The sequence below is a fragment of the Salvia hispanica genome, chromosome 5 (genome assembly GCF_029641045.1).
Source record: "Salvia hispanica isolate PSC_SH4W2 chromosome 5, Shi_PSC_v1, whole genome shotgun sequence".
NCBI lineage: Eukaryota > Viridiplantae > Streptophyta > Magnoliopsida > Lamiales > Lamiaceae > Salvia > Salvia hispanica.
In genome coordinates, this window is record NC_142696.1 from 37,910,513 (window position 1) to 37,933,977 (window position 23,465).

At 40.5% G+C, this 23,465-nt stretch overlaps 4 protein-coding genes across 4 annotated transcripts; all 4 read left to right on the forward strand.

The window, feature by feature from the left end:
* The first annotated feature begins 984 nt into the window (after positions 1-984).
* BSK1 (BR-signaling kinase 1) lies at positions 985-4,731 on the forward strand. Its single transcript, XM_048086175.2, has 9 exons — positions 985-1,646; positions 1,804-1,939; positions 2,189-2,322; positions 2,426-2,531; positions 3,113-3,198; positions 3,589-3,777; positions 3,859-4,023; positions 4,113-4,226; positions 4,338-4,731. Exons 1-9 carry the CDS (start codon positions 1,287-1,289, stop codon positions 4,590-4,592), a joined length of 1,545 nt encoding a protein of 514 aa, XP_047942132.1. The 5' UTR covers positions 985-1,286; the 3' UTR covers positions 4,593-4,731.
* Positions 4,732-16,632: 11,901 nt separating this feature from the next.
* Positions 16,633-17,709, forward strand: LOC125187597 (NAC domain-containing protein 6-like). The gene is made up of 2 exons (XM_048084221.2): positions 16,633-16,905; positions 16,973-17,709. The coding sequence occupies exons 1-2, from the start codon at positions 16,746-16,748 to the stop codon at positions 17,548-17,550; spliced, it is 738 nt and encodes a 245-aa protein (XP_047940178.1). The 5' UTR covers positions 16,633-16,745; the 3' UTR covers positions 17,551-17,709.
* A 787-nt stretch (positions 17,710-18,496) lies between these two features.
* LOC125200170 (uncharacterized) lies at positions 18,497-21,448 on the forward strand. The gene is made up of 3 exons (XM_089058615.1): positions 18,497-18,640; positions 18,884-20,733; positions 20,815-21,448. The coding sequence occupies exons 2-3, from the start codon at positions 18,898-18,900 to the stop codon at positions 21,355-21,357; spliced, it is 2,379 nt and encodes a 792-aa protein (XP_088914741.1). The 5' UTR covers positions 18,497-18,640; positions 18,884-18,897; the 3' UTR covers positions 21,358-21,448.
* Positions 21,449-21,836: 388 nt separating this feature from the next.
* On the forward strand, positions 21,837-22,606 carry LOC125189396 (uncharacterized). Its single transcript, XM_048086677.2, has one exon. The coding sequence runs from the start codon at positions 21,846-21,848 to the stop codon at positions 22,581-22,583; it is 738 nt and encodes a 245-aa protein (XP_047942634.2). The 5' UTR covers positions 21,837-21,845; the 3' UTR covers positions 22,584-22,606.
* The last annotated feature ends 859 nt before the right edge of the window (positions 22,607-23,465 follow it).

The following is a 23,465-nucleotide window of genomic DNA, read 5'->3' on the forward strand; positions in this document are numbered from 1 at the left end:
TATGTTCCGACGACATTCAGATGATGAAATTTGATATTTTTTATTTTAGTTTTCGTAAATGTTGATAACCAGATTTTTATCAACAAATACATCAAAAAATCTCAATAAAACCATGTAAAAATCTCAATAAATATGTGTTGATATTTTCTTGTAATAGTGTTGATATTCTTATGTCATATTGTTGATATTTGTAATACACTATGTTGATATAAAAAAACATTCACGAAAATTATCATATGATAACATAATGACGATATTACCTTTTTGTTGATATTTTGTCAACTATTTATTAAGATTCGTAAGATTTAATCTCATCCACTCATTTTAAAATCTAAGGGTAGAGATTTTGTCTTAATTTTGATTAGGGTGCTATAAGCATTAGAATATGACCCATGATGTATATAAGTTTTGAGTTATTGAAATATTTTTAATAAATGGACATGCATGAATTTGATGGGATCAAACAAATATGGCAAAAAGAAATTATTTTTATTAGATGGAAATAACTGATGATGTATAAAAGTAATGACTTGTGAATTTTTTTTTTGTCATAAATGTAGTACGTTAATGGGATCAAACAAAAATGGGTAAAAAGAAATTATTTTTATGCTATGGAAGAAGTAATACTATTACTCTCATTTAGCTAGTAATTACAAAAAACAGAATTCAAATTGAGAACAAAACCGCCAAGATTCATATAAGAGAAATAGAGAGAATATGGTATAATTGGAGCAATTGACAATAATAAAATTTCATAAGTAAGAATATTCTACTTCGACATTAACCAACGCTTATTTTATCAATTAGCAAATTCTGCAGTTGAAAACAAGAAATTGGTCTTAAATTTTCCTCATCTTCTCTACCGACTTTCCAATCACCGCCACGTGTCGATTACGATAAGAGACCGACGATATGATATGTCTTGAGATATAAGATTAGATGCCTTTTTCCTATTCTTGATTTCCCACTAATTTACACGGTTAAGAATCACGAAAATCAGTGCTTAAATACCACTTAACCTATCAATGCTTGTTGCTTAAAGTTGATTAACTGCAAACAATGTGTTTACTGCATGTAAATAAAGCTCGAGGAGAGAGAAATAGGCAGTGATTGAGCTCGATTACGAGAAAAAAGATCCCATCTTTGCCTTTTCACTGTTCCTCTACACCCTCCAGACTGTTTCCCTCTCTCTATTAATGCTTTACTCGTGTCCAAGTTGCAATCTTGAAACTTGAAAGTTGAACAAAAGTAGGTTTGGTGAGAGAGAGAAAGAGAGGTTCTTGATTATGGGCTGCTGTGTTTCAAAATTCCCACCAACGGAGACGCACCCGGAAAAGGAGAAGCTCCAAAATCAGGGGGCGGTGCAGCTTGTAGGTGGTGGTAGACCGCCGCCGCCGTCTGCCTCCGCCGCCGCAGCTGGCGGCGGGGTGGAGCCCGGAGTGACCTCCTCTGGGGTTCCTTCTTTTTGCGAGTTTTCATTTGCAGACCTCAAAGCTGCCACGAATAACTTCAGCCCAGATTTTATTGTCTCAGAGAGCGGTGAAAAAGCCCCTAATGTTGTCTACAAAGGCCGCCTGCAAAACCGCCGGTGGATCGCCGTGAAGAGGTTTCCGAAGCTGTCTTGGCCTGACCCCAAACAGTTTGCGGTATATATATACATAAAGTTTTGATCTTTTTGTGATGGGATGTGTGTATTTGTGTTTTGTTTATAGTGGGCGTGTGTTGTTTGTCATCAGTGGTTTAATTCTTATACTATGGTGTTTGCAAGATTTGATTTTTGGTGGAATTTTGTTGTGTTTGTAGGAGGAGGCATGGGGGGTTGGGAAGTTGAGGCACCGGAGGCTGGCAAATTTGATTGGGTATTGCTGTGATGGTGATGAGAGGTTGTTGATTGCTGAGTTCATGCCCAACGACACTCTTGCCAAGCATTTATTCCACTGTATGTATTTGAATTTTGGTGTGTGTCTGTTAAGAAGTTACTTCCCTTTGTTGAAATGATTTGAATGCTGCAATTGATTGTTGGATTGAGTCTTTTGTTTCTTGTATGCTTGCATTTCTTCGGAATCTATCTGGATAAGTCCTTGATTCGTAAAATTGCAGATTAATGTGATCTTTTGTGCCTGCTTGTGTGTTTCATGTTAGACAATAAATGGGGAAAATTGATTCTTCTCTTCTTCAAATTCGATAGGGGAAAGGCAGACCATTGAATGGGCAATGCGCTTGAGAGTTGCACTTTATATAGCTGAAGCCTTGGAATACTGCTGCACTGAAGGCCGTCCGTTGTATCATGATCTCAATGCTTACAGGGTTCTCTTTGATGAGGTGATTCTACAAATATTGTTAGTTTTCAGGCTCGACTCTCATTGATGCCAGTTATATTTCTGTTTGAGTGTTATAATTATCGAAATTTGCCTCATGTTTGCAGGATGGTGATCCTCGGATTTCATGTTTCGGGCTGATGAAAAACAGTCGAGATGGGAAGAGTTATAGCACAAACCTTGCCTACACTCCCCCTGAATATTTGAAAAACGGTAACCTTTTTCAAGCTTGAAAGAATGTTATGTGTGGACAAGGACATAACTTGTTCCACGTGATTAGATGTGAATTTATTGAGCTTTCTGGTTGCATGTGCATATGGACACATGCGCTGCTTGTTTTCTTGCTTGCTAATTTTAGGTATCTTTTTGTGCCAGCTTCTTGACTCGAATAGATGAGAATGTGACTACTGAAATGCAAAGACAAAAGATTTAACATATAAATGTACTTGAAAATTTTTGCTTGATATATCACTCTCATAATCAGTCATGTGATTCTTCATAGTCAACAGTCGCACAAGGTAGTACTACTAGTATTATTTAGTGAGAACCGAGGGCCTACATTAGCAATGGCCTTTTAAGTTGTTGATGACATCTCATTAGTTCTGGGATTTCTGTCCAAACGAATGTCTCCTTTTAGTCTACGAACAAGTTCGATCATTTATCAATCCAAAAGTTGCACTGTTCTAGGGTTAAGCCTCTAAGCTTAGACTCGGTTATTTCATGTTTTCTTCGTTTCATTTCGTCTTTGAATGGACCGAATTATCACTTAATTACCTGTTGGATGTGCATTGTAGGAAGGGTTACCCCTGAAAGCGTCATCTTCAGCTTCGGTACTGTCCTCTTGGATCTACTGAGTGGAAAACACATACCTCCAAGTCATGTTCGTTTCTATCGTCATCTTAACATCTTTTTAATTTCTTATCTGTTTCATTTCATCTTTGTCCAATAATTCGCGTCCTAGCATATGCCTAGTTGAAGTGTTGTTGTCTGCTAGAAGTGCTAATGTCGATGATATACGTACTGCTATGCCATCTCTTCGGTCACTATGGACTTTTTTTTCAAGTAATGAAAATCATATGCAATGTTCCTATTCTGCTGTAGGTGAGTTGATGTACGTAATCTCAATCTCTGTGTTCCTGTTTGCTCGCGATGGAAATCTTTCGTTCCCTATTATTGCTAATCGCTTTATAGAGCCTCCCTGAATTTAGTGATGGTTATGAAGGTTCAAATTCGATTTTGTATAAGCTTGTTTGCTATGCTCCATATGCAGGCTCTTGATATGATACGAGGTAAAAACATCATACTGTTGATGGATTCTCATCTGGAGGGGAAGTTCTCGACTGAGGAAGCAACAATCGTTGTTGGCCTCGCCTCTCAGTGTTTACAATACGAACCTAGGGAGAGACCTAATATAAAGGATCTCGTTGCTACTCTTTCTCCGCTCCAGCCTAAATCCGACGTAAGCATCTGAAACTACTGTCTCGTATCAAACGAATCGTGTTTCTATTATGCTTTCTATGAACTCGATTTTGTATTTCAGGTGCCATCTTATGTCATGCTTGGGATTTCTAAACACGAAGAGAGCCCCCCAACACCGCAGCGCCCACTTTCGCCTATGGGCGAGGCATGTTCTCGACTGGACCTGACGGCTATACACCAAATCTTGGTGACCACACACTACCGGGATGATGAGGGAACGAATGAGGTAATCTTGAATTGTAGCTCACCAGTGCCTGCGGTTTTTGTCGAACTTTTAGCATTTCTCGTATGGCTTAATCTTCCTTCGACTTCTAGTTGTCGTTCCAAGAATGGACACAGCAGATGAGAGACATGCTCGATGCCAGAAAGCGTGGGGATTTCGCATTCCGTGACAAGGACTTCAAGACCGCTGTCGACTGCTACTCTCAGGTTCGATTCCCTCCACTTCATTGACGATACATAGAATTGCGTATTTGAATGATTGCATGATCGAACTAGCTCGATTTTATCTGAGCACGTTTGTTCTGTCCGTATACGCAGTTCATAGAAGTGGGCACGATGGTTTCTCCAACTGTATACGCTCGTCGTAGTCTGTGTTATCTGATGAACGACCAGCCTGATGTGGCCCTCCGAGACGCGATGCAAGCGCAGATCGTGTATCCGGACTGGCCGACTGCCTTCTACATGCAGTCGGTTGCCCTCGCGAAACTCGACATGCATCAGGATGCTGCAGACATGCTAAAGGATGCAACTGGATTGGAAGAGAAGAGGCAGAAAGGAGGAAGGCCCTCCTAACAATTTCACACCTTTTTAATCTTTCCTAAGTTTGTAAATTTTTTTGGTTCAGAAAAAATTCTAGCTTTTCTTGCTGAAATCAACAATGTATGTAATGTACAACATCTTTTTACCTTAATAAGAGATTCATTCATTTCAAGATTTCTGATGATTTATACTCCTTCCGTCCTACAAGAATATGCATTCTTTTCTCTTTTAATCTGTCCCACAAGAATATGCACTTTCTAATTTTGAAGTCTTTTTCTTTTTACCGAGAAGAGATCCATTCTCCACTAATAATGTTTTAATTACTTTTTCTCTCTGCGTCTTTCTTACTCTATCAATTTTATATTAAAATTTGTGCCGAATCCAAAGTGTATATATTTTTTAGGACAGAGGGAGTAGTATTTATGAAGCTTCTAAAATCTCGAAACAGTGATTTTGGAAAATTATAATTCAGAGCTATGATTTAGTTTTTTTTTTGTTTTCTTGTACTTTCTTCGTATTAAATTTTTACTTTATGCTTATTTTATTTATGTTTCAGTAGACGATATTCAAAACATGTAGCACATATTATTTTATTTGGTACGATGACGTCCAATATGTGTGGTCCGCATGTCATTTATGAACATGTAACACTTAATAATTGTTTTGAGTTTATCAAAATTAAATATGTGGTGAGACAATTATTCTCTTAGGCGAATGAAGATCGACAGATAATGCTTTGATACGATATGTTCTGATACGAGTGTAACCCCTCGTCCAACGGAGGTTACACCACCACGGGATGAGCCGCTGATCGAGCATGAGCAGTCGGACTTGGAACAGAGCAGCGATGAAGAGTTGAACGAGCCGGGACGGCCGCAGAGGCAGAGGAAGAGACCAGCCTGGTTCGCGGACTATGTTTCACGCTAGAATTATCATTAGTTAAATTTTACAGCTTTATTTATTGCCTTATATTATTTTTTTTGAACTATTTATTTTGAATTATTGAGTCGAGCAATTTATAAGCTCCGTTTCGGGTTTTCTTGTTGGTTCTTTCCCAAAATGATCGAGTCGAACCAAACATAGGGTCCTTAGTATAAATAGGAATTCTGTACCTTGAGATCTTATGAAATCAATACAACAGAAATTCCTAAATTTATTTTTCTTTTCGCACAAGCAGCCGCCAAACCTAGCGCGGCGGAACCCTTCCGGCGATACAGTTTCGCCGGGGATACGAGTCTTCTCGTATCATCTGGTGCTTTCACCGGATCTCTTCCTTCCGCTCTATATGTCGAACAGCAGCTCGGGTGCTTTACGCACCGAATCCCTGAGCACGACTACTCCGCCGCCGCCGCCACCGATTGGAACGTCGGACCCGGCGGTATCCGCCTTATTGTCTCAGGTGGACAACCTTACGGCTATGGTCAGTGAGATGCGCGCCAGACTCGATGGCCCAGTCGAGCCCTTGTTCTTTGGCCGACAACCATCAGTGCCGCCTTTCATCATACCTTCATCGCCGATCACATCGGGCAGTTTTCCGATGTTCACCTACATGCCAACAACGACCATGAGCATACCCACGCAGACCCGTCCACTAACTTCGCTGCCGTCAGGATTTTCACTCCCCCTACAATCCACACAGCAGATATCGACGCAACAATTCGGGTTCCACGACGTCGGGGGGTCCATACCCACACCAATCAGGATCTCGCAACCAATCTCGCAGCAGTGGCAGTTCAGCCAGCCGGAACAGCGATCGATGGATCGTTTGCCTATTTCGCGTCCCAACGTGGTGGGTGCTGCATCGTGTTGGGGTCCTCCACGCCCATCCACGACGTTCGGGTCCTTTCAGGCAGAACAGACACGTCCGAAGGTCAAGATGGACCCACCTCGGTTCGACGGGACAGAGGTTAATAACTGGATTCGCGGTATTCAGTTTTATTTTGATCATGTGGGAACTCCGGAGGCGGAGCGTTTACACTATGTGATCATGTTATTCGAACCGGCAGTCGCGGATTGGATATGGAACTATATCTCCAGCCATGAATTTGTAACGTGGCCAAATTTTTTGGATGATGTTCGACGACGCTTCGACCCCCAGTGCTACGTCAGCCACGTGGGCCTTCTCAAGAAACTCCAGCAGACAGGTACAGTTTCGGATTACCAGTTAGCTTTTGAGAAATTACAGACTAAGGTTGTCGGTGTCCCTGACCACGTTTTACTTGATTTGTATGTTGCCGGACTGAGGCAACCGATACAGGACGAGGTCCTCCTACACCGCCCCGCTTCCCTTGCGGCAACCTTTGCTATGGCCTTGCAGCTGGCATCTTGCAGAGGGGACACTCCATCACCACAGCCCGCTTATGGTCGCCGCCAATGGCAACCTAGGGACTCCCGCGGTCAGCACCAGCAGCAGGTAACCGCCAGCCAGGCATCGCCGGCCCCGGTCAACCGTGCTACCCTATCCGTGCCACGCCCGCAGGATTCGGTCACTACACCGATTATTCGGCTTTCTGCAGCAGAGAAAGCGGAAAAACGCCGCTTGAACCTGTGTTTCTACTGTCCGGAGAAGTGGGTCACGGGTCACGTTTGCAAAAGTCGATTGTTGGCATATGTGGGTGTGTGCAAGGACGAGGATGACCCTGTGGAGACGACGGAAGACGACAGTACGGATGAGGTCATCACAGCAGACCTTTCCCACTTAATGGCTTTTGAGGGTGGTCGGCAATCAAAGTCCTTAACCCTCTCGGGGACGATTGACACGGAGCCAGTGGAGGTCCTGATTGATACGGGCAGCTCTCATGACTTCTTACATCCGCGGGTGGCAGAGAAATTGCGCCTTCCCCTGACTGAAATTCGACCTTTTCGGGTATATGTGGGGAACGGTGCCTCCTTATTGTGTTCTCATACGTTCAAGGCCACGCGCTTATCCCTGCAAGACACACCGTTCTCTATTGATCTACATGTCCTCCCGATTCATGGCCCTGATGTCATCTTGGGCATGGAGTGGTTGGAGTCTCTGGGCCGCGTGACGACGGACTTCGTTTCTAAATCAGTTGAGTTTGTAAAGGATGATAAATTGGTAGTCCTTTCGGGTGCATTGCGGGCGCCGGCCATGCTGTCTTTAAACTCTTTCGCCACACTTATGTCGCATTCGTCAGCCTTTGAACTATATGAACTGATTTCGGCTCCACCAGACGCCACATCCGAGCAGCCGGCCACGGCAGTGGAATTTCCCTCGTATTTACCGCTGGCGATTAGCGACGTTTTGGCCCTACATCACGAGGTTTTTCGCCTTCCCGTCGGTCTACCACCGTCCAGACAGTTTGATCATCGTATCCATCTCATGCCGCACAGCAAGCCGATTAATGTACGACCATACCAATACCCTTACTTCTAGAAGAATGAAATCGAACGGCAGGTCAAGGAGATGTTGGATCAGGGGGTGATTCAGCGGAGTAACAGCCCATTCTCGTCACCGGTTCTTTTGGTTCGCAAGAAGGATGGCACATTCCGTTTTTGTATCGATTACAGGGCGTTGAACAAAGCCACGGTGCCCGACCACTTCCCGATTCCAACGGCAGATGAGTTGTTTGATGAGTTGGGCGCGACGCGATTTTTCACCAAATTGGACCTTCGTTCGGGCTACCATCAGATACGGATGCATGAGGCGGATGCGTTTAAAACGGCATTCCGAACACACGATGGACATTTTGAGTTCTTGGTCATGCCTTTCGGCCTAACTAATGCTCCATCTACATTTCAATCTGCGATGAACTGCATCTTTCAACCGCTTTTGCGGAAGTCGGTAATTGTATTTTTTGATGATATTCTCGTTTATAGCCCGACCTTGGAAACCCATTGTGACCACTTGGATCATGTTTTATCTATTCTGAAATCTCGCCAGTTTTTTGTGAAGTTGTCTAAATGCTCGTTTTGTAGCACCACTGTGGATTATTTGGGTCACCTGATTTCGGAAGGGCAGTTGAAAGCAGATCCTGCAAAGATAGAAGTGATGGTAGCGTGGCCTACGCCGGTCTCGGTGCGCCAGCTTCGTGGGTTTTTGGGTCTCACCGGCTACTATCGTCGTTTCATCGCACACTACGCGGTTATAGCCGGCCCGCTGACCGATCTCCTTAAAAAGGAGGCGTTCTCTTGGTCTCAGGCCGCGACGGATAGCTTCGAGGCGCTCAAGCGTGCGATGACGGCTGCCCCGGTTCTCCATCTTCTGGATTTTTCGCAGACCTTTGTCTTGGAGACCGATGCATCCGATTTTGGCATAGGTGCGGTTCTCATGCAAAACGGGCACCCACTGGCATTCTTCAGTAAGAAATTGGGACCTCGTCGCCGGAGCGCTTCGACTTATCATAAGGAGTTGTATGCGATAGTCGAGGCAGTCCAGAAGTGGCGCCAGTATCTATTGGGACGAGAATTCGTTATTAGAAGTGACCAGAAGAGCATGAGGGAGCTCCTACAGGGGGTAGGTCTGAAAAAGCACGGTTAACCGCCGGTTTGTGTCGGAAACCGGCAGTTTGTGTCAGAAAACCGGCGGTTCCTGACACAAAACCGCCGGTTCCCGCCGGTTCAGGCGTAGGGTTCAGGCGTAGGGTCTAGGGTTCAGGCGTAGGGTCTAGGGTTCAGGCGTAGGGTCTGAAAAGGTGTCGGAAACCGCCGGTTTTCGACCGTTTCAAATTTTGAATTTCAATTTTTTTTTTTTTTTTTTAAATATCAGATTTTCCCCCCATTTTTATCTATAAATACCCCCTTCTTCATCACTTCTACTCACCCCATTCTTGTGTTAACAAGGATTTCTCTCTCAATCTCCAATTCTCTATTCTCTACCTCATTCTCTCAATTTGCTCTCTATTTGTTTACTTAAGTTGTTCATCAATTTTCATAATTTGCACTTCATATTAGTTACAACTTACAACTTGTTCAACTACATTACTATAAAAAAAAATATGTCTTCTTCTCGTGGTGGTGGTGACCGTGATCGACGGGGCAAAGGAATTGCAGAAGATCAATCTACCCGTCCGAGAAAATCACGACGACCTACTCGTCGAGAAATTTTGGAGGAGGTTTCCCATGCTGAGGCTGTTCGCTTACAAGTAAGTTATAAAATATTTTGCATATTATTTTTTTTATACATAAAGTCATAACTTAATAAGTTTGAGTTCATGATTTTTCTATGTTCATCATCTTCTAAATTCTAATTCGTACATACTACGTATACTATTTGTAGATGGAAGAAGATCGTCGTGCAGCTGCAGCCATTGCACTATCCCAATTGGGTGGTCATGGCGCGGTTGGCGCCGAATCCGATGCTGATAATTACATCTCGGTCGATGATTACGATATTGATGATGTTAATGTTAATCTGAACGATGATAATGAGGACAGTGACGGTGGTGACCACGAAAATGAGGAAATGCCCCCCCCCTTCACAAGAAGGCTGCGGAGAAAAAACTAAATATAAATCTGATATATTTGTGAAACATTTCAAAAAGGTCCCAATAGTTTCTTCCGCTAATGAAGTGCCGGTAATTTTTATGGCATATTGTAACTACTGCACCAACAAATACAAATTCAAGAAGTCCGGGGGATATGGCTCTCTCATCCGTCACATGACGACAATTCATCCCGAACTATATGGACATAGTGCTAGCCAAACCCAACTCAACTTCCAAAGTGCGAGTGCCCATGGCTCCGCCTCCGGTTCGTCTCAAACAGGTACGCCGTCCTCCGCTCTTTTAAGATATGATCATAAGCATACTACTGACGTTATGGCTAAATTTGCTGCCATGCATCATCTTCCTTTTAATGTTTATGATAATCAAGATTACGAAGATTCGATGAAAGAGTGTTATAATTTGAACTCAAAAAGACTACCTAGAACTAGTATTCAACGATCTACCAAAAATCAATATAATGAAATGAAAAAAGATTTATCACGATATTTGAGTAACTTGGGACACAAAGTGAATATTTGCTCTGATGTATGGACTGACGCTTTCCAAAAGCATGCATACATGGGAATTACGGTTCACTTTATGGACAATAGTTGGTCTTTGAACAAACGTTTAATTGCTTTTAGAGATTTTCCTACACCACACACTGCAAATGCAATTGCTTTTTTAATTATTCAAGTTTTGAATGAATATCAATTATGCAATAAGGTGTTTTCTATTGCTTTTGATAATGCAACTGCTAATACTGCAAGTATTAGCGACTTGATTGATGCGTGCTCTCCGATTATCGATGGTAAGTATTTTCATCAAAGATGTGTATGTCATATTTTGAACTTATGTGTACAAGATGCGCTTTCTTTATGGCAAAAGCATGTTGATCCTATTAGAAATGCAGTTAGAGCGATCCATTTCAAGCTTGGCAAGGCTTGGAAAAAATATTGCCGTAACAGGAACATTAGGTATACAACTTTTATAATGGATGTGTCTACTAGATGGAACTCTATATATGATTGCATCAATTCTACTTTGGAGCATAGAGATGCTTTGTGCGATTTTTTTAGAACTAATCCCTATGGTGATATAGTTCTTACGCCTAATTGTTGGGACCAAAGCATGAGTTTATGTCAATTGTTCAAAGCTTTCAAAAGTGCTACCGTTGAATTATCGGGTGTTTACTATTGCACATCTGTTCGTGTGTTAGAGCATTGCATGTATATAGCACTTGGTTTTAAAACATGCATGAAAAATGCTAGATCTCGTGAGTTAATGTGTGTTTTATTTTATATGATTGAAAAATGGTTGAAGTATTTTAGTGAAATTCCAACTGTGTTTTTAATTGCTAAGTGCTTGGATCCGAAATGGAAATTAGCTGGCACAACTAAGATCTTAGATTTCTATTATCAAAATTTGCGTTCTATTGATCTTAGTCCACTTCAAAATTTGTCTTTTGATGATAATGAAACCTCGAGAGTTTTTGAACTAACCATTCCTGATAGATCACTTGTTCAAGCTCAATTTGAAAGTAGTTTGCGTACTCTCTTTGCCGAATATGAAGAAAAGTATAACCGTACCCACCAAATTCATCCACGTACACAACATGCTCCTCAACCGCAGCAATACGGCGGTTTTGGTTTTGCTTATGATGACCCCGATGCTCAATCACAATTAGCCGACTTATACGGCTACGGCACAAGCTCAAGTTCAAGGTCCACCTCAATGGGATCGGTAAGCGAGTTAGATTTTTATTTGGAAGCACGCCACCATACTTTTAGTGATGCAGGTCCGACACCTGCCCAAATCGACGTCCTAGAGTGGTGGGGAACACACGAGAAAGATTATCCCATACTTGCGTCAATGGCTAAGGAGATCTTTGCAGTCCCGGCTTCCACTGTAGCCGTCGAGTCCGCTTTCAGTGTTGGAGCATGTGTCTTGGACGTGAGAAGAAGCAAACTCTCCGCGAGAAATATGGAAGCCGTGATGTTACTTGATGATTGGGGAAAAGCTGCAAGGAGAGCGCAAGAACCAGATTGGGATGCTCGTGAAGAGAGTGAGGAAACCTTCACCGACACCGAGGATGGAGGTGGAGAATGAAGGCCAACCGTCGTCAACCGCCAACCAACAAGGTAAGCAAGGTAAGAGAACTACGTGGACTTTGATTCCTCAATGCAATTGAGCATTAAGGATACGTAGGCACCTCAACTTAAATTTTAAATTTAAGTTGAGCTCAAGTCCTTTTCCTTTTATTTCTTTTTTTTTCTAATTGTTTCAACTTTACTTTTAATATATTTTTTTTAAATTGTAATTTTGTATTTAAATTTTAAATTCAAGTGTATAGTTGTAGTATTGTTGTATTTTGTAACTTGTAATTGTAATATTGTATTGTAGAAATTTACATTCAAAGTTTCAAATCAATAAAATTGCAATTATTTATCGTTATCGATTCTCTTTGGATTTTACTATAGAATTGCAATAAAAGTTATAACTCTAAGATTTAAAAAAAAAAAAAAAAAAAAATCGAACCGGAACCGGCAAAAAACCGGCGGTTAGTAACCGGAACCGGAACCGGCGGTAACCGGCGGTTAAACCGGAACCGGATAACCGGTATCCGGGCCGGTTACGGTTCATGATTTTGACGAACCGGAACCGCCGGTTCCGAACCGGAACCGGCGGTTTTCGAACCGTGGCCACCACTAGGCTGGGGCGGCCAATCGGGTGGCTGACGCGCTCTCGCGCCGTGATGAGGGAGCCGAGGGGGACGCTGCCCTGCTATCGGCCGTAGCCCACCCCTTACCCGATTTGTTGGGGCTGTTGAGAGAAGAGACGGCGGTTTCGCCGGAGCTCGTGGCATTGGGCGTTCAGATTGAAAAGGGTACGACGGATCCACAATACTCGTTGGCGGATGGTTTGATCTATAAAGGGCGTCGGGTGGTAGTGGCCTCCAATTCGCCTCTGCGCGAGGTGCTCCTCCACGAGCACCACAGCACACCTTTAGCGGGCCACCCGGGTTTCGATCGGACGCTGCGTCGGTTGAGTGTCTCTTTCTATTGGCCTAATATGCGACGGGATGTCAAGACTTTTGTTGCAGCTTGTATTACCTGCCAAACCACTAAGTACTCCATGCAGAAACCTGCAGGGTTATTGCAGCCTTTGCCGATTCCGACGCAGGTTTGGGAGGATGTCTCAATGGATTTTGTCGTGGGTTTACCTTCATCTAGGGGGTACACTACAATTATGGTCGCTGTGGATCGTCTTTCGAAGTATGCCCATTTTGCTACTTTGCCGGCCCGTTTTGATGCGCTTCGAGTGGCGCGTTTGTTCATCGACACGGTGGTGAAGCACCACGGCTTTCCGAAGACATTGGTGTCAGATCGTGATCCGATTTTCTTGAGTGATGTATGGAAGGACATGTTGCGCCTGAGTGGCACCACATTGCACTTTTCTACCGCATATCACCCGCAACCGGACGGCCAGACGGAGGTCAGAAATAGGGGCTTGGAGCAGTACTTGAGAGCCTTTGTGGCTGATCGCCCAACGAAGTGGACAGCTTTTCTACCTTGGGCTGAGCTTGCATTAAACTGCTTCCACAATGAGAGTATAGGTATGTCTCCTTTCCGAGCTCTTTATGGGAGAGAACCGCCTCCCTTGGTGGTGACACAGCCTTCCGCGGGGCGCATTCGGCACGAGCCCACTGTCGCAGCGTTGATCTCAGAACGCTCAGCGCTTTTGGTGGAGTTACGACGCAATCTGGAGCGTGCTCAGCAGCGTATGTGTTCGACGGCGAATGTTCACCGCCGCAGTGTGCAGTTTGAGGTGGGGGATAAGGTTCTTCTCAAGCTGCAACATTATAGGCAGCACTCTGTTGCGAAGCCTTTGTCTGCGAAACTTGCGCGGCGGTATTATGGCCCCTTCTTGGTCAGGGAACGGATTGGCCCCGTCGCCTATCGGTTACAGCTTCCACCGGGAGCTCGAATCCATGATGTGTTCCATGTAAGTCTGCTTCGGCCCTTTATTGAGGGTGGGTCATCAGTGGGGGATGGAACTCTGCCTGAGGAGTTTGTTGGTGATCGCTCTGTGGCTGCTCCGATTGGAATTATTGAAAGGCGTATCGCGCTGCGGGAGGGCCAGCCGGTGGAACAGGTGTTGGTCAGATGGTCTGGGGAGGATGATTCTCTTGCCTCCTGGGAGCCGATGAGTTTGATAAAGGAGCGTTTTCCTTCGCTCCTTGAGGACAAGGAGTTTCTTAACGGGGAGGGGGTTGATACGAGTGTAACGCCTCGTCCAACGGAGGTTACACCACCACGGGATGAGCCGCTGATCGAGCATGAGCAGTCGGAGTTGGAACAGAGCAGCGATGAAGAGTTGAACGAGCCGGGACGGCCGCAGAGGCAGAGGAAGAGACCAGCCTGGTTCGCGGACTATGTTTCACGCTAGAATTATCATTAGTTAAATTTTACAGTTTTATTTATTGTTTTATATTATTTTTTATGAACTATTTATTTTGAATTATTGAGTCGAGCAATTTATAAGCTCCGTTTCGGATTTTCTTATTGGTTCTTTCCCGAAATGATTGAGTCGAACCAAACCTAGGGTTCTTAGTATAAATAGGAATTCTGTACCTTGAGATCTTATGAAATCAATACAACATAAATTCCTAAATTTATTTTTCTTTTCGCACAAGCAGCCGCCAAACCTAGCGCGGCGGAACCCTTCCGGCGATACCGTTTCGCTGGGGATACGAGTCTTCTCGTATCATGTTCACTTGCTTCACGTTTTTTTTTCAAACTATTTTTAGGCATAACATTTTTGTTATTTTTTCTAAACCACTTATGATACTTACTACTTTGTCGGTAAAAAGAACCATCTAGTTTTTCTTTCTGAGTGAATAAATAAATGAAATTAGTTTTGTTGCCATGCTATAGTATCTTGGTATTTTTCCAGAATGAATGAATGAATAAATACTTTAAAGGAACTTTGCCATTGTATTTACTTGCTAGTACTATAGTTGCGATCAAATTTAGACATTTGAGTTTAATGTTATTTGAATGAGTCAAATAACATTTAAGAATATGTTAAAAGGGAAAAATATGAATAAGATTAAAATCGTTGTCATAGTCACGAGTCACAAAAAGGGCCCCTGTTGGAGTAGACGTCTTCGTGAAAGACTTTCCAAGTCAAGCGATATTTTCTCCAATATAATAGCCTAACGCGGTTTCAATATTTACTCAGAAATTTTGCAATTCTTTAATGTTCCAAAATATAAATATATGTGGCTGCCTGATTCCTTTCTATTATTCCAATTCCAATTTCTATGTTGATATTGTTGTGTTTTAAAGTTTACAGCAAACAAGATCTTTATAAAATGTTCATAGTACAAGACATTAGAATGTCATAATTATAGTAAATATTTAAAAATTAAAAATTACAATTACTTGTAAATTAAAGTAAGTTATTATTCAAATCTTAACGAAAGACTAGAACTTTTGAAATCGAATTTAATAGTAGGATAAGTGAGTAGCTGTAGTTCAAAGTTCCAAGGGTATGACCTAGGAGTAAATTTGTTGAATTCAAATTCAATACTATATTATAGTCAAGATTATTTTTCTTTTATCTGAAGCAGGGTTTGTTTGAGCTAAGAATTTGTTCCTTTCCTTGCATAATATGATTCAATGTTAATGTGAAACAATGTAAACATATGAAAGGAATTTCCTTACAAGGTTGGATATATATGTATTCCTAGTATGACCTGTTCTATCGTTGATCATTTTTCTATTGACTCATGAAGTTCATCTTGTGAGTATATGAATCCCAATATTTTTTTAATTAAGACAATATTAATGTAAGTTAAAATGGATGATCACATTAAATTTTTCACCCCCAAAAGAAAATTGTTTATCTAAATTATTGTTATGGAGAATTTTACAAGTTTAAGATATGATAAAATAAGATATTATAGGGAGTGGTTCAATTGCGAGCTAGTATCTTAAAATGAGAACTTATAAGTTGGAAGAACAAAAGATATCAATACCGATATGTTTTGTGTTGCAGATTGATTGTGTCAACTGATAAATTTTGAAGTTCTCATTTAAGATAATTCAAACATTTCCATTTATTATATACCCTCTTTATTCTTAACAATTTGTTACTATTTGATCCAGCACGAGTTTAAGAAATGTAATTGAAAGTGAGTTGAAAAATTAGTGGTATGTGAGTCATATTTTTATATAATAGGAGTATTAGTTAGTAATAAAATGTGAGTGTGAATAAGTTAGTGGAACGTGTGGTTCATTAACAAAAATAATAGTAAAAGTGAAAGATTATAAATTTTTGGGAACAAATGAAAATAGAAATAAATGATAAATTTTTAGGGGAGAGGAGATACAAACACAGGAAAGGGATGGGCAATTTAGTAGCGATAATCATGAGCTAAATTCCAATTACAAAAAAACGCGTAATAAATGTAGAGTCTTTTTGTCTGATATTCACAAAGATATATGTATGGCCCACAAAGACTAGAGTTTAGTGACTTGAGTCCATTATAATATTTTTTTAAGATATAAAATAAAATTGATGGGCTTTGTTTGGCTATATAAATAAAGCATACTTGGAAGTGTTTTTGTGTGAGTGTGCATTGCAAGAAACAGACAACCTCACACACACAGAAACCTTATTCATAGTAAGAAAGAAAAAAGGAAGAATCATAGGAGTATTTGGGAGTGGAAGGATGGAGGAGGAATGTAAATGTCTGCCGGGATTCAGATTCCATCCGACTGAGGAAGAGCTGCTGAGCTTCTACCTGAAAAGCATGGTTTTGGGGAAGAATATGCGCGGCGATGTGATCGGTTTCTTGAATATTTACAACTACCATCCCAATGAACTGCCACGTAAGCAACAATCTGTTTTTGTTTCTTGAGTACTAGGAAGGTAGTAAGTAGTTCATGTGCTGTGCAGGATTGGCGAAAACAGGGGAGAGAGAATGGTACTTCATGGTGCCCAGAGACAGGAAGCACGGCGGGGGAGGGCGCCCCAACCGCACCACGGCTCACGGCTTCTGGAAGGCCACCGGTTCCGACCGCCAGATAGTGAGCAGTTCGGGTGCCAAGAGAGTGATCGGGCTGAAGAAGACGCTGGTGTTCTACGAGGGGAGAGCGCCACGCGGCACCAAGACCAACTGGATCATGAACGAGTATCGCCTTCCCGACAAGCCCAACAAGGAGGACACAGATATTGTAGTGTGCAAGATATACATGAAGGCCACTTCTCTCAAGGTGTTGGAGCAGAGGGCTGCAATGGATCATTCCTCTTTCCCTCTCTCTCCTCCTCCCACCCTTCATTTCGACTTGCAACAATTTCCCAACACAGACAGGCCTTCTTCTTCTTCTTCTTCCTCCTCCAGCTTGGTGTTGCCCAACAGTCTACCAGACTTGCAGCTGCCTAAGATGAACACCACTGATTGGATGCAGGATTCCTTTTGGCTTAATTTAAGCCCATGGCTTGATAACTTCACACCATTCATCCCAATGTGCTAATTGCATTTAACATATAGTATATGCTACTAATTAATTGCCTACCCCATTCTAACTATATTTAGTTAGTTAGTTGGCAACTTTTTATACTAGTAATCAAGTTTCTGCTGTTATAATGTGTCTCATAATTCAATGGAATAGGCCACACGAGGGGTTTGCATACTTTAATGGACTACTACCATCTGCAAACACCACAACTACTCAATATATTTATAAATCATATTTTGCAGAGAAAAAACCAATATTAAAATGTATGGTTGGCTAATAATGTGGATCGATATGCACATTTCTTAACAATAGTGTATACTATTATGAAGACTCTACCTCAGACTAAATAAAATAATTTTGGAGTATAACTTTGCAGATCTGTGCTTGTGTTGGAGGGCACACATCTACATAATTTATACGTTGCACGAAGACCTGACCTTTATTAATAATATAAATGCACATATGCTCTCGCCTCAATTCTCATTGATGCTAAGGTCTCATGGAGCTCTGTCATACAGGGGCGGACACACGTTGACAGAGGGTAGGGCTGAAGCCCTTACCCAATTTTTTTTTTTTTTTTTTTTCTACTTTCAAATTTTTCAAAATTTCAAAAAACTATGTTAAGCCCTTACTAAATAATGCTATTGAAGAACAAATTGTTTTGGGATGAATAATTATAAGGGGCTGAAAATTAAAGAAAGAAAAAATAAGAACCCGTGGAGAAAATTGTAACCATGGCGTTGGAAGGAAGCATGAGGAAGAAGATGAGTTTAATTGAATTAATTAATATAAAAGTAAGTCAAATGGACCCCACTTCTTTGACTTGTTTTAAAAAAAGGAGAATGCATTTTTTAAAAGTGCTACTATCACTTTTTAAAAGTGGACACGTTTTTTTAATTAAAATTTAAGTAAAAGGTGCGTGAATTTTAAGTGGCACCCATTTATAAGATTTAAAAAAATTAAAGAAGAGAAACAGAAGGGTTTTATGAAGTTTATGGAGCTGCGCGCGGCGATACAGAAACGGACAACGATACTTTGTAAAAGGAGGGTTTGAGCCTTTGAAACTTTAGAGAAATTAATATTCAAATTCTACACAAATTGTGAGGTAAGGAGTTTATTAAAGTTGTTAATTTTATATTCTATTTCTTGTTTTTGTAAAATTTTGATAGAATAGATGCAAGCCAAAAAATTTATAACAATGGTTAGTTTCAAGCTAATATTTGTGATTGTCGTATAGAATACCGTTTATGTTAGTGAGTGTTGATACTTGATAGTATCTTATGGAGTTATACTATCTTATGGAGTTATGGATATAAACTAATATTGTACATCGATCATTATTGCTTAGGTTGACCGTAGAGGATGGAACGCTTCTTTAAAAAAAAGCGTCGGGATGAATTTTCTTCTCCAAGTGAACCCATTGTTGAAGCAATGGAAAATCAGCCCCAAAGGGAAGTCGAGTTGAACTTGAATGATATTGTTAGTGATCCGGGAAAACGCAAGCCAATTGAAGAGTTCGATGTTTCAATTCGTGATAGAGTACGAAGAGAGTACTTGAATAAGGGCCCTTGTCAACCAATTGGACATAAGTATGAAAAAAAGAAATATGGTATTCAAGAAAGAAGTTTTCAAGATATTTGGTTTAAAAAGTATACATGGCTAGAGTATAGTGTATCAAAGGATGCAACTTTTTGCTTTTGGTGCTACCTTTTCAAGAAATCAGATAAAGGAGGTCGACAATCAGACGATGCTTTTACAAAGACAGGTTGTAGCAACTGGAAAAATGCACTAGAAAGATTCAATTATCATGTTGGAGGCGTGAATAGTTGTCATAATCATGCTAGAATTCAGTTCGAAGCTTTTCAAGATCAAAGGAACAGTGTGGCAAGTATATTACAGTCAAATACTCGTGAGATGGAAGTTGCATATCGCATTCGGTTGACACTCTCATTGAATGTGACTCGGTTTCTCTTAAAGCAAGGATTATCGTTTCGTGGACATGATGAGTCAAGTAGTTCTTTAAATCGAGGTAATTTTATTGAGTTGCTTCTATGGTTTAGTGAACTTAACGATGTTGTATCCAAAACTTTGTTTGCAAATGCTCCTGCTAACAATCAAATGAATTCACCACGAATTCAAAAGGAATTAGCAAATGCTTGTGCTTCTGAGGTCACACTTGCCATAGTTAATGATATTGGAGATAAAGTTTTTACTCTTTTGGTTGATGAGGCTCGAGACGTTTCAATGAAGGAGCAGATGGGAGTTGTTTTAAGATATGTGAATAACGAAGGATATGTGATTGAGCGATTTATTGGGATCGTGCATGTAACTGACACTTCCTCTCATACTTTGAAATGTGCTATTGATGATTTATTGGTGAAGCATAATTTATCTCTATCTAAAGTGAGAGGGCAAGGATACGATGGAGCTTCTAATATGAGGGGTGAGTTTAATGGATTGAAATCCTTAATATTGCAAGAAAATCCATATGCCATGTATATTCATTGTTTCTCTCATCAACTCCAATTGATTGTTGTTGCGGTTGCCAAGGGTATTAGAGTTGTGAAGGATGTTTTTAGCTATGTCTCCCTGATTGTGAATATGGTCGGGGCATCTTGCAAGAGAAAAGATCAACTTAGGCAGTTGCAACATGAAAGATTAGTTGAACAACTTAATGATGGAGAAGTCATAAGTGGAAGAGGTAAAAATCAAGAAACTAGTTTGGTAAGACCTGGAGACACTCGTTGGGGCTCACATTACTGTACATTGCTTCGTCTATGTTCTATGTGGTCTTCGGTTGAGAAAGTGTTGGAAGTTGTACGTGACGATGCTACTCTCCGTGATAACAGAAGTACCACTGAAGGATTGATTGAAAGGATGGATAATTATGAGTTTGTTTTCATTTTGCATTTGATGAAACATTTATTGGGAATAACCAATGAATTGTCCATTTCCTTGCAAAAGAAAGATCAAAATATTATCCAAGCCATATCTTTGATCCAAAGTGTGAAACATCAGTTGCAATGTTTTAGAGATAATGGATGGGAAGACATGCATGATCAAGCAACAAAGTTTTGTGAATTGCATAATATCTCACAAGTTGATATGGATGAAATCATACCACGCCGTGGCTATAAGAAGTATGGAGCAGAGTTGATCACGAATTTGCATCATTATCGTGTAGAGATTTTTAATCAGGTACTATAATATTCTCATTCAAGTCTTCTATACATATATTTTTTGTATCATTATTTATGTTAATATGGTTGCAATGTCAAGGTTGTTGATTTAACTATACAAGAGATGAATAATCGATTTTCTGAAGCTAGCACCGAGTTGCTAGGATGCATATCATGTCTTGATCCAAGAAATTCTTTCTCTCGATTCAATGATGATCAAGTAATCCGTCTTGCTACTTTATATCACGAGGACTTCTCTGCAAATGAGTGTTCACGTCTTCCACTTCAACTTAGTAATTTTATTGCTAATGTACGATGTGATCCTCAATTTGCTGCCTTAAGCAACTTAGGAGATGTTGCTACGGAAATGGTCAAAAGTGGTAAGCATTTGGTTTTTCCGTTGGTTTATCGGATTATTGAGTTGGCATTGGTTTTACCTGTTGCTACTGCTTCTGTTGAGAGAGCATTTTCTGCAATGAAGACTATCAAGACCGACTTGCGAAATCGGATGGGAGATGAGTGGATGAATGATAGTTTAATTGTGTACATTGAGAAGGACCTGTTTTCAACAATTGATAACGAAAAAATCTTGCAACGCTTTCAATCGATGAGAACACGTAGAATTCAGTTGCCACCGCTTTAGATGTAAAACCGCAGCTATGACATGTTCTTTTTATTAGATATATTTTGGACTACTTCGTATTAAATATATATGCATTTTGCCATTTTTACAATTTTTATATTGTATAATTATATATATATATATTATGTTTAACCGTGAAAAAATATATAGTGAAGTTCAGCCCTTACAGTCGAATTTTTCTGCGTCCGCCCCTGCTGTCATATACATATAATGGTGATACTTTGATTGCTGATCTACAGACAAAATAATAGTATTACTATTTTCATTATACGTATGTTTCTTCTCCAAAGGAAAATTTTGAAATCTACACATGCATTGCATTATTTTATTTTCAAGATAACTATATTTTATGGCTGTGATTAGTGATCTGTCATTGATGCCTTGTGTCCCTTATTTAAGGCATCACAATCTTATTCATTCAATCATCATTTCAGTTCTAAGTTCAAACCCTTATTTTCATCAACAACAAAAAAGAAAAGAAAAACACAATGGCTCTTCACCACGGCCGCTCTCTTAGTTTCCCATCTTCATCCCATCCTGCTGTTTCACATTTCGAGGACAGCTTATCCAGATTGAGGTCATCAGAAGCTACTTGTTCATCGCTCTCATCATTCAATGGCAAGATAAATGGCCTAAGAAACTTGTATGAGAGCATTGACGATTTGCTTCTTTTGTCTCACATTCAACAGATTGTTTCTGAGGAATGTGTTGATGATTACATTAAGCTATTGGATGCTTGCAGTTCAGTTAAAGATCTCATCTCTCTTGCAAAGCAAGATTTAAGAGATCTTCTCTCTGCTGTAAGGAGAAAGGATCTTCAAAGCATTAACGCCTACCTTTCTTCCAGAAAGAAGTCAAAGAAATTGATCCAAAAGTGTTTGAAGAACTTGAGACGTAGCGCCTCAGCCACTTCTGAGAATGCTTCCATGTTGAAAGACGCAGAGTCTGTTGCCATTTCCATGCTCGAGTCTCTGCTGTCTTACGTGTTGGGGCACGAAAGCAAGAGGTCCTTTGTGTCAAAGCTGATGCACTCCAAGAAAGTATCAGATACCGAGAATGAGTTCAACAAGGTGGAATCGTTCTTGCAACTCAACCAAGAAAACGAGCTAGTGAATCACATAAAAGAGATGGATTCAGACATTCAAGTTGTAGAAGAAGATCTCGAATCAATCTTCCGGCAGTTGATCAAAACCAGAGTTTCTCTTCTCAACATTCTCAACAACTAGACTCATTATGAGATCAACAATTTTGTAGATTAGGAAATAGAATGATATATACTTGTACATTTCCTTGATCATCAATCAACTAAAGAAAAATCTCAAACATTACCATCACATGGCTTGTCTTTTTAATTTCCTTCTTTCGTTTATTACCATCTTCTTTCGTTAATCAACTACAGAAAAAATCATGAATTTTGTTGTAGAGGTTCAAGCAAACTAAATACAAGTTATTATACTAAAATGAACTACTATCTATAACATTTAACCATAAATATAGTTAAAGAAGGTAATAAGGTCACCTTACTCATTCAACTCTCCAAGAAATGACATGACTTCGAGGATAGAGAGCTCTGCATCCCAAAAAAATCCATATGCTTCGGGTGAGGAAGCTCTACAATCTCACAGCTAAGCATCAACAGTGCTGTATGCGTGTCTGCTGCTATTTCTTGCACACAAACATTTGCATATATCACTATTTCATCTTCCATTCCACTATCACATATGGCTGAATCCATCAAATTTACTATTCTTCCTTCATTCCACAATTTCCATGCCTGTTTGATATCCGCAATATAACAAAAAATTGAGACATCAAGTTCTATCTTCGCCCCAGATACAATAATCGAGACAGAAAGTTGCTCGGAAAAAAGGAGATTCTAGGAGACCTCCTTGTTGGTGTTCCCCTAAACACTTCAAAAATGTGTCTAGCTCAGTTAGCTCTCCTGCCCTCTTCAGCTCTGAGGCTAATGGAAAAGGTACATGAATTTGTGGACTTTTCGAGATTAAAAAATGCTTATTCAGAGACGTTGATCAGGTCCATAAAACTTGGAAGCAAGAAAGTAGTGTTTGATGAGGTCAAGAAAACATGTATCCTACCTGTCTAGAGCT

What these genes read in the sequence shown, in the direction of transcription:
- LOC125200170 (XM_089058615.1), top strand. Translation starts at nt 18,898, where the DNA reads ATGGAACGCTTCTTTAAAAAAAAGCGTCGGGATGAATTTTCTTCTCCA. An exon ending in GTGTAGAGATTTTTAATCAG is followed by an intron (nt 20,734 to 20,814) that starts GTACTATAATAT and finishes TGCAATGTCAAG; the next exon opens with GTTGTTGATTTAACTATACA.
- LOC125189396 (XM_048086677.2), top strand. Translation starts at nt 21,846, where the DNA reads ATGGCTCTTCACCACGGCCGCTCTCTTAGTTTCCCATCTTCATCCCAT.
- LOC125187597 (XM_048084221.2), top strand. Translation starts at nt 16,746, where the DNA reads ATGGAGGAGGAATGTAAATGTCTGCCGGGATTCAGATTCCATCCGACT. An exon ending in CCATCCCAATGAACTGCCAC is followed by an intron (nt 16,906 to 16,972) that starts GTAAGCAACAAT and finishes TGTGCTGTGCAG; the next exon opens with GATTGGCGAAAACAGGGGAG.
- BSK1 (XM_048086175.2), top strand. Translation starts at nt 1,287, where the DNA reads ATGGGCTGCTGTGTTTCAAAATTCCCACCAACGGAGACGCACCCGGAA. An exon ending in AACACATACCTCCAAGTCAT is followed by an intron (nt 3,199 to 3,588) that starts GTTCGTTTCTAT and finishes CTCCATATGCAG; the next exon opens with GCTCTTGATATGATACGAGG. An exon ending in CGCTCCAGCCTAAATCCGAC is followed by an intron (nt 3,778 to 3,858) that starts GTAAGCATCTGA and finishes TTTGTATTTCAG; the next exon opens with GTGCCATCTTATGTCATGCT.